General features: G+C 26.6%; 1 protein-coding gene across 1 annotated transcript; it reads left to right on the top strand.

Annotated features, from left to right (window-relative positions):
• Positions 1-4024: 4024 nt before the first annotated feature.
• Positions 4025-7559, top strand: LOC129966870 (uncharacterized histidine-rich protein DDB_G0274557-like). The gene is made up of 2 exons (XM_056081474.1): positions 4025-4099; positions 6263-7559. The coding sequence occupies exon 2, from the start codon at positions 6272-6274 to the stop codon at positions 6698-6700; it is 429 nt and encodes a 142-aa protein (XP_055937449.1). The 5' UTR covers positions 4025-4099; positions 6263-6271; the 3' UTR covers positions 6701-7559.
• The last annotated feature ends 3873 nt before the right edge of the window (positions 7560-11432 follow it).

Here is an 11432-nt window from a genome sequence, read left to right as displayed (position 1 = left end):
GAAAATTATGTTGTTTATTATATGTACATTAAATGTATGTAAATTTGTATAAACAAAAATGCAATATGTATGTAAAAAATGCAACCCAAATGTGTTCAATGTATTTTGTTGTATATAAAAATAATAAAGATGTTGTATATGTTATTAAATATATTTAAAAGTCTTTTAATTATTTAATTTTAGTGGCTTTTCTTAAAAAAGTATTTTAGTTTGGCTTTTACTTATTCTTTCGCTGTTCACTGGTAAATGCAGAAAGTTGGAAATATTTTGAAAGATTATTATAAAAAGATTTTAATTGGCTACACACATCTGTAATGATTAGTTTTTATATAATAATGATAAATAAAATATTTACATTTTGGTATTCACACTGGAAGAGTATGAAAATAAGCAGAAGTTTAGTAAGTATTGAATAAATTCAGGCAGGGAATATATTTCTTAGTATTAATGCACATTCCGAATTTTTTACATGAGGAATAAATACATTTTTTTTTCGAAAATTTAGAGAACAAATGCAACACACTAGCATTATATTTCGCAATGAAAAATCTTTTGTCATCTATTTGGTACAGACATATCTGTTTATATGTTTGGTACAATGGTACTTGGGCATAAGCGGCAAATTCGCATTGAATAAATAATTTTTTCTTAAAATAAAATTTAAAATTTTTATGATAAACATTTGTTTAAATCTTTAAACATGTTTGAGCTTTACTAAAGTAACAAACTACCATTCAATGATATGAAGTTTGTTTTTTTATGAATCATAGCTCAGTTAATAAAAAAGATATTTTCTAATAACAAAAACATTCTCTTTTTATGTAAGAGCAAAATTATTTAAATTGGAATGACTATACATATATTTATTTGATCATCTACCAAGAATATAACAATAGGGTTTTAATTCAGTTCTAAATAAGACTTAATAGCTTATTCACTATTTATTTTAAAATAAGATAATAATGCATGTTGTTATAGATTCTTATGTATTAATCATTAATTTACGATTAAGTGTATATTTAGTATACAATGCTTCCTCATTAGTTTACACTTAAAGTAGAATATAAAACTGGAAGTTAATTAAGGGTTATATTTCAGAGTTTAGTAACAAAAAATAAATGCGAAAACTTAAGTTTTCTGACTCAAGTTCCACTTACTCAAATACCAAAGAAGTGGATAGCAAATCATTTCATTAATTTATTCCATTCAGCATGTTCATTAGTGGAATTAAATATTATGGAGCAATATATAGAAATAAAAATAACTCAACGCGATTTTACTCTATTTAAATGTGAATATTTTTTTTTTACTCTAAACAGTTTAAACTTTGTTCATTTGAAAATTAAATTTTAAAAATAGCATCATATGTCATAACATGTCTATTAGTGCCCCCAATTTACACTTAAAATCAATACGGAATTTCAAATGGAGAAGAATACTTTCATGATTGATTATTTCGCATTATATAACTAAAATAATATTAATCAAATAAAAAAACTTAATCTAGATTTAGAATGGATAATAAAACACATTTGTTTTAGAAAATCCTTTATATTGTTTTAGCGATGCTAAAAATAATTTAATAAATCATATTAATGAGTACGTTATGAGACAATTATTTATTTCGCTTTAATCTACATGTAAAAACATTTTTATTTTCATAAACAAAAACTCTGACATTTCAAAGATGCCTACAAATTCTTTAACAGATGTCACTTGGAAATAAATAAATATATAGTTTTGAGTAATAGTTTTGCAGAAAAATTAAAATTAAAATTAATTACAAAATTGTTGTTTTTCTGAGTACTTTCTGGAAGAAATAATATTATAAATAAATAGCACATAGAAATTTTAATAAATAGCGTGCTCTAAGTAAGAAGCAAATAGAAATATAAAGAGTAACTGAAAATATTTATTTCTTAAATCATTTGTTATTGCTTATTTATTTATTTGTTTTGAATATATTGCAGGAAAATGACGATAATCGTTTTAGTTTCATAATCTCCACGTTTTATTGTTAAAATATAAATATTCATTATTTATTTTATACTGTATGTTTTATGTTCACATCTGCAATTAATAGAATAATATACTTAACAGTGAGTTTATTTCCTGCCAGTCTAAATGAAATTTTATTTAAATTAGTTTTAATTTAGTACCTTCTAACAAGCCAAATTTTATAAAGAAATGTTTAAAATAAATTTTTAATAATATATTATGTTATAGCAAGCGAATACTTACTATCTGATAATAAAAATCTGTATCCCCGTTTGTTTTTTAAAAAAATTCGAATTAATTTGATATTTTTAATAAAACATTTATGCAATTATTTAACTAAGCATTAAAAATTTGTTTATTCTCATATAAACATTCTGTTTTAAATTTGAAAAAGAGGCAACTGAAAATGTACGTCTTGATTCTGATCAGAAAACAGGAGACTTACGAGACTTCTTATATAAAGCGAAATAACTGTAGTCGTCAAATAACTCGATTGGAAGCATCTGAGATCTCTCCATGCTTTTACCTCTCTGAGATTGTGAAAGTTATAATTCTGATATGTCTGCATGTTGGACTGTAAATAAGATAGCATAAAAGAAACTTCAAGTTAGATAAAAGAAATGTTTTTCAGTCTTTAAATTGGAAAAGGAATTATAGATTTTGGGTAAAGTGAGGCAAATAGAAATATGTATGTTTGCCTCTTTATGTGTGATCTCTCAAAAATTCAACGAGCTAATTTAATGAAATTCAATTTAAGATTTTTATTCAATCATGGATATTTTGCAACAAACCTAAAAATTTTATAATTTTTGCTACAAACTTATCTATTTTCTTAAACATAGATACATTATCGTTTTGCCCTTTTGTTCATATGTGAATTACGTTTTTTTGTTTATATGTGTATATCTGTTAATTAAAAATACTGCAGCGAGATGCTTGAATATTAATAATTGATATTTACGTAAAATTTATTGATCATTGTCGAATTTTGGATTTAATGAGTCAACCGGATGAAATTTTGTTTCAAAATGCTTAATTACACAACAAAGCTAAAAAACATGCATCTGTGTTTTTTTTTGGGGGGGGGGAAATACATTGGAAATTTAAGAAAATAACTCTTCTTACCAATCATTTGATAATTTTGTATGTTTGATTGAAGAATACTTAAAAAAAGCACCCTTTCTACAAATTAGCACTTTAAACTAACAGAAGAATTTTTGATTCAAGATAAAAAAATTATCTTTAGAATATTTACATGTATTTTGGTGAAAGCAAAAAAAAAAAAAAAAAATCTAACAGCTATTATTCAATTATAAATTCTATAATTTACCAATAGACCATCACGGTTTGCATAGGAATTCTTTAAGACATGCATTTTTTTATTTGAATTAAATCTATTTGAATTTTAAATTTGCAATAATGATATCATTTCCTTAAAAAATTATTAATAATTTTTTTTTCTGGATAAACACTCAGTTTTCTTCTTTCCTTATATTTAAACAAGAATAATATTCATTGTAATCGGATACTCAACATTTACAATTATATTCATTATCTAACTTAGAAGCATAAATGCCCACAACTTATCAGAATACCAAGGTACAATATCGCGAATCAATCAAATACTGCATTTTTTTTCTCCAATTCCTCCTATTTCTAAAGTTTCCACCAGGAAGAATTTAGAAGAAAGCGAAAGTTTTTAACGAGGCTGTCCACAACCTACTGCTCTCTCGGCTTCTCTTTAATCCCTCGTTCCTGGAGTCCTAAAATAGCGATAGGCAACTGCAACCGTCCAAACGGAACGCAGCAACACCCCCTTCTGCCCTGAAGGCTCGAAAAAAAATCTTTTCTAAATAGGTGCTATGTATTTCAAACTGCTTAAATCCTCACAAATCAGAAACCTTCGGTTTTAAGACCGCTTTTAGCCGTTAATCTTCCTTATCAGGCTATGACGTAGATCGCGTTTATGGGAAAGATATTTATCATATAAATACTACACTTTAACCTTACTTCGGAAAAACACACATTTCACTTTCGATTCGGATATACGAGCTGCATTTGCTCCCTTGGTAATCATCTCCTGTTTGGATACCTTTCTAAGGTGAGTTGGATAGAAAAAAAATCTGTGATTTGTAAACAAAGTTGAAAAATTAGTTCTTCAATTCCATATAATAGATCTTCTGAGACATTTTAAAAGTTAAAGATTTTTCTCCGTTATTGGGAATGAAAAAATAAATGAAATAAGATAAATGAATGAAAAAATATTTTTGATTCAAAGGTAAGAGATACTGCGCTAGAGTATTGAAAAAAAAATTAGGTTTTAAATGTCAGAAATATTTAAGAATAAAAAATTCTCTTTTATTTTCTTTCGAAAAAACATTCAAAACCTTTATTTCTAGTGATAGTTTCAACTGAATTCTTATTACAAAACGTACCTTTTAACTATTTTTGCACGACATACAAATTATCAGGATAAAGAGTAAAATATAAATATTTTTTTCTGATAAACTAACTTAGATTTTTCCCATGTAATATAATTTTTTAAAAAATATATATATGTTTCAACTATTTTTTTCAAAAAAGAAAAAAAAAAAAAAAAAACTTCAGTTTGAATTCTATGAAATTATCGATGAAATCATAAGTAAAGATTGAAATTAAGTCTCTCCATGAAAGATAAGATCAAAATCATCAAGCAAAATGTTTTTTGTAACCTTTTATAACATTCTCAAAAATAATTTATATTTTAATAAATGAATTATTAGAAAAAAATATAAGAATTTTATTTAAAAATAATGTGACTAGCGAGAACCAACTTACATTTATATAATTTAAATTTGCATTTCCAAAGTTAATTTCCCTAAAAAAATCAATAATTAGTTAGTTTTTGAGTTGAATATTTCATTCCTTTCGAATTTAATATAGGAGAATCTATAAAACAGCTTTTAAAAATATTTGAAAAGGGTGACTTTGTCCAAATATTCTTTCTTTCATTTGACATAATATACCAAGCTTCCATTTATAAAATCAATCAGTTTCGAAATTGAAACTCAAACCAAAGTATTAAAACCTAATACTTTTGAATGAAGAGAACTCTAACGAGTAGCTGATTTTCATAAATATATTAAAATATTTCATATTTTATAGTTTGTGAAATATATGTTTGGAAGAGTGAAAATGAAGTTTTAATCTTTAGAATCGAGGAGCGAGGGGGATACCATTTCACCATTACACCTTTCGGAAACCATTTTAATAATAATACTTTCAAACACTACTAAAATAATGTTAAAAATTTTTAATAATAGTAAATTGTGAGTTTCTTAGGAAAAATAGTGAATGCAAAATTAATATGAATCTATTTTTATTACTTGTTTTCTCTTCCTTCACATCATTCAGAATAATATAATAAAAGGATAATTTTGTATTTTGTATTTTTTTTTCTATTATATTGTATGCCTTTCAAGGTTTTTTTAGAAATATAAACGACTTTTTCCTATTTCAAATAATTTTTTACATTTGTTTTATATAAAAAAAGTCATCTTTATCAGATAAATGCATTTTTAAATCATTGTGAAATAGTTTTAGTTAAAACATTGTTTTATAGTTTTTGTGCATAATAACTATCTTTAGTCTTCGACATAGTACATTTTAATGAACATTTTATTGATTGTATTATATGAGAAAAACTTCATACGAGACAGCAAAATATCGGGAATGACTACAAAATTTGTAAACATTTTTTAATAAAAATTTAGATAATATTCTCTAATGTTAACCTTTTTGATTTAATTGCTAACATAAACGGGCTCTAGTATTTACACATATAAGCTTTCAAGACTCGCTAAATTCAACATGATAAAGAAGCTTTACAAAGTATACATATATAACAAAATATTACCCATAAATTTTATTGATTCTTTAAAATGAATATATTTGTTTGACTATTTGAAAACTTAATCAAATGCCGCAACTATTATGCAAACCATATATTGTTTTATGTTATATAGACATTAGGTAATTGGTATTTATTTTTATGGTTTTTAAAATCAAAATTTCTTCTGCTAAACTGCATTGAAATTCTTTTATTCTAAATTATAAAAAGAATGTAGAATAAGAGCATTTGTCGAATGTTCTTGTCGCGTATATGAATGTCGCGTACATTCCTTATTCTTCTCATATAATTAGGCATAGGAAATGAACTTTTGATTATTTAATTAAATTTAATAAATCAGAGAATTTTTTTTTAAAAATCTATTCTTTTTTTCAGAAACTAAAGATGAATTCTGCTCATTTCTTTGCTTTATTGGTTGTTTCCTGTATCCTATCAGCCGATATCATATTGCCAGTAGTTGCCCATCATCATCATCGTAATAACCACGGAATTGAACTTCTACTGGCAGCAGGTATCCTTGCCAAACTTCTGCACAAGAAAGGTCACCACCACCATCACCACCATGGCCACCACCATCACGGCCATCATCACTCTGGATCATCAGCTGTCGAGATGAGCGTTCCTGCTCCTCTTGGTGGTTATGCCTATCCAGCTCCTGCAGCTTCAACCTTTTCTTCTTCTGTAGAATATCCCCAACATCCGTACGCACCAGCTGCTTCCCAAGCCTATCCTGTCCCCCAAATGCCTGCAGCAGCTGGATATCTAGGGTTTGAGGCCCAACCCATGGCTATGGCTCCACCAATGGGTTACTGATGAATCTGTAATTATAAATCACTTATTAACTCAGGTTTTTATTTGCGCTGTAGCTAGGATTAATATCATCATCATCTTTTTTTTTTTATTTCACAAAAGACCAAATCTAGTCTCCTTCTATGATTAGTAACAAAAATAGGTCTTTGAGAATGTAAAAAAAAATATTGTAATTATAATTTTTAAATTTTATGATTCCAAAGATTTATATATATAAATATACACTGTAATTTCTATCATAACACAGAAATTTTAAATGAAAAATAACTTTATGACAACCTTGCTTTCCTTAAATACTCTACTTTATGGAATCATTTGCTTTTAATTTTAAACAACTTCTTTTCTCTTCAAATATGGAACACCGCATTCTTTTTATCTTCTTTCTATAGTAATTTTCTTCCATTTGAAGATAACCAACCAAATTTGAAATTAAATTGATCAGTTAAAGTCAACATGTTACTGCTTATAACTAGAATAAAGCAGAATCAGAAAAGATAATTTTCGAGAAGAATGATATTCACTTCAAGAATGATAATCGCAGTTCTGATAGTATAATTCTATTAAATACTGCGATAAATAAAATTTCAGTTATCATTATGTACATCCAGTGTGAAGTGAATTGTAGGTCACCATAGCATACAGCGCAATCTATGAGATCATCATCATATAAATATGATATGCTCAATTTTAAAATCTTTATTTTAATATTTTGTAGGAATTCTCTATTATAGAAATTTACTTTTATAGTCATTTTTAGTTAATAATTTATAAACTTATATAATTATGTATATACTGTAAATATTTTTATAAATAATAATATTCTGTTCAATGTATTCATAAAATAAATGAATGTACAAAACAACTTATGGTCTTTGAATTTATTGTGTGCAGTTCATATTTTCTGCTTTATGTGCTACAAATACTTTAGTAAATAATACAGCTCTTCTTTAAAAAGTATATATTGCGAATCAATGTGAATGGAATTAATTCCCAAGAAATAATGTAAAAGTTAATAGAAGTAAATCATTTTGGAAAAAATAAAATATGTTATTTGAATAAATTTAATCAATTTCAAAATTTAAATTTTGGTGAATTTGTAATGTCTTTATATCTTTTCAAATATCTACTTCAGAGAAAAAAAAATATTTCCTTCAGTTTTTGATTTTATGAGCTAAGATTTAAAGACCTTAATATAAAAGTATCCTTAATAAAAGTATTAATCCTTAAATAAAAGTATCTTGCAAAACTGTATATAATTTGAAATTCGAACTAAGAAGTTTCAGAATGACCTGACATTTTTCTCCTTTCTAGAGTAATGTGGCTGTAAAAGAGGGAAAGCACGTTTCAATTTTTTTACTAACAATTTTATACCATTGTTAGAAATAATTTAGTTACTTAATCAACCATAATCAAATCAGATATTATCATTGAGATGTTACCATCATCCACAATCAATTCTGGTATCACCATTAGATAAGCTTCCATACCAATCAAGAAATAATTTGGAGGACAAGTCACTGGAACTGAATATAGACAACCTTATTTATTTTAGAGCTTGATAATGCAGATGCATTTAATTTAAGTATTATCTTTAGCTGTTCACTAATATAAAATTGAATTGGCTTCAAAGGATCATAATAACAAAGTTTTCAAAATGAAGTTTGTAACAATTACTCATAAAAGTAGATTCTATTTATTTAATATTAGATATATAGTATAACTATGAACACTGCTGTAGCAAAAGAAACAAAATCAACCAACTCAGCACATCGTTGAAACCGTGTTTTCAGAAAAGTAAGACATCACTCCATAAGGGGAACTTTATAAACGATGTTATTTAGCTACATTTAAATAATCAGACCATGATACAATTAATTAGAGATCTAAAGCGCTTTATGAAAACATGCAAGGAAATAAAATTGGGCTCAAAAAGAATGAAAGGCTCGCATGAATGCATTTACGGTTTATTCATTCGTGTTGTTACAGTGAAGCATCCATTTTATTGTTAGCATGGCGCATAATTGATGAATATTGAAGAGCTAATTAATAATTTATTGAGTATCTGGTCTCAATCCAGAGTTTTTGTGTAGAATTCAATACCTCAAAGTATTTTTCTACAATTATTGTCATCAAGCATTCATCTCCAAAGATTTTGAAAAAACAATTCAGCAAATTGTAAATTCAAAAGCCATTGTGCAGCTACAGATATCTGATGAAAGAGACTTGGATTTGGAATTAGAAATCAGATGTTGAAGCTCAGATTCCGTCAAAGGGAAGTTATATAGATATGTCTGATGCACATTAGGTCAGTCGAAGAGAAATGTCATACAGCTGATGTCACAAAATCATGATGTGTGATTGGAGAGAGAGAGGTATATCAGCGCTATTACATGCTGTATATCTTTACATACTGTGTTCCAAAATAGTTTTTCTGCAATAAAATTTAAAGGATACGGAGATATAAAGTTATCAAGAATCGAAATGTTAATCAAATAGTCTGAATGAAAATCTTTGAAGAAAAGCAGCGATTAATATTTGCAATGATACATCATATTCGATTTTTTACACAGAAAAATTCTAAATATATTTTTTTTCAGCTCAGGCATTCAATTTCTAATGGCAAAAATATTTAATGCTTCTTATGGTCTTAAGGTAAATATTCTATACTCTGAATACAAACATAAAAGCAGTTTTAGAGTGTGTCTTGAAAATAACAATTTAAAAAGGCCATTTCAAAGATTTCAACTCCTATTTCTTTTCATTTTATATTCATATTATATCATTCCCTTTTTTTAAGAACAGGAATTTATAAAATTTTATGAATTACTTGGGCATATAATAAATGTACTAGATTACTATTTTATATAAACTTTTATAATAAGAATTTTGTATCTTTTTTTAAAAAAAAAGGTAATGAAAAATTTCTACTTTACTAATAAGATTATTTTACTTCTATCTCAATTTAAAATATCCTGCGCGTGAAAATGAAATAGCTGATTTAACTATGTTCTAGACTTCTATTGAAGCCTTTTTGAGTATAAAGATCCTTTTTCAAAGCTGATTACTGTCTCAAATGTTTTATCAGAGAAGTGCAAATCTTTGTAAATCCTTCACTAATGGAATTAAAGAAAGATTAATGGAAAAAATAGTTTCAAATATAGTAGCCAGAGGGCGCATTATCATAAACCCCATCATAGAGCATATCCAAATGAAAAGTTGTTTTAAAGATAACTAATTGCTATAAAACTAACAAACATTAGCGGAGAACTTTTTGCTCACATGAAATATTTGAAGCTTCTGCCTGTACTACTTGTGTAGCAATTTCACCTTCCCATTCCGTAAATGTCCTTTTTTTTCTCTAGCGTGAGCAGACTTTCTGCTTCTATTTTCCTGCCAAAAACGATATTTTTCAATATCATTTTGGAGGCATTCAGTTTTCTTAAAACAGTCAAAAATTTTCATATAGTAGCCAGTAGCATCACTGGAAAATCATTGTAATCTAAATAAAATAAATAATAAAAGTAATAACAAAGTTAATTACTACTTTTAGCATTTTTAGTAATTTAGTAACTAAGTGAATAACTAACGAAACAAAAATCAAAGGCAGTAGTACCGCCGCGAACTTTAACGCCAATTCGACGAACTGTTTGATATGGCTTGGTATGGAGACAAAGATTATATCTCCGCCCTAGTTAATAATTTCTTCTAGTTTTATTTTTACCTCAATTTTTCGATAGATAAGGGACCATTTAAATTAATCTTGGGGATGGGCTTGTTGTGAGAAATAAGGGCATGATGATTTTGAACGTTCCTCGGGGAATGTTTTGGCAATAGATAATGGCAAAATGAAGTGCCTCCACTATATTGGTGTGGCGTGGAGTTATCGAGAATTACTAGACTTGACGATTCATCAAAAGTTCAGATTCGTATTTCATGACGACTATAATATATTTTTTTCTTTCTCTACTTCGTGAATAGAAAAATGAAAACAAATAGCAATCTTAGAAATCAAAGAAATGAAGAAAAAAATGTATTTATGATTGGAAAGAAAATGCTCCTTTCAATATTAATACAATTTTAAATGCAAAGACTGCAAATGTCGTAACGCAATAGATATTTCAAAATTTTATTGTTTGAATTCTGTTAGAATTATTAAAACGAGACCTAACGTTTAAATAGAATTTAACATTCATCTAAATATTTTAATTAGTTAAGAAGAGAAATGAACCAGTTTAAGAAAAGAAATGAACCAGTTTATCACATCTAACTACTGGTTCGATTTCGTCAATTTTATAAGAATGACATGACTGGCCGCCTGTATTCCCCACACCTAAATTTTGAAAGAAATTTCAAAAATATTATTTCAAGTAAATTCATGAGGAAAAAAATCAAGATAGAATGTGATAAAATAAAGACTATCAAGGATAAATGGTGTCACTAAATTAGCATGTTAATGTGATGAGAGAACAAATGGCAGCTGAATGCGTCTTGGTATTTTTTTTTCCTTTACTTTTAATGATTTATCATTTATTTTGTGCTCTGGAAAAATTTCTTTTTTAATCTAAGGAATATTAATTTCCTTCATGATTGAAATATTAAAATTCTTAACACCAGAAAACTTCATTTGAATATTTATAAAAACATTATTCATTTCGTTTTAGTTTAACGTCTTTACAGCAAATAAATAAATAAAATAAAAATTTACCCTCAATTTAAGCTTTAAAGTAAGATACTT

Source organism: Argiope bruennichi, chromosome 4 (genome assembly GCF_947563725.1).
Source record: "Argiope bruennichi chromosome 4, qqArgBrue1.1, whole genome shotgun sequence".
NCBI classification, from domain to species: Eukaryota; Metazoa; Arthropoda; class Arachnida; order Araneae; family Araneidae; genus Argiope; species Argiope bruennichi.
The sequence above is the reverse complement of the archived record's forward strand: the minus strand, read 5'-3'. Positions and strand labels throughout refer to the sequence as shown.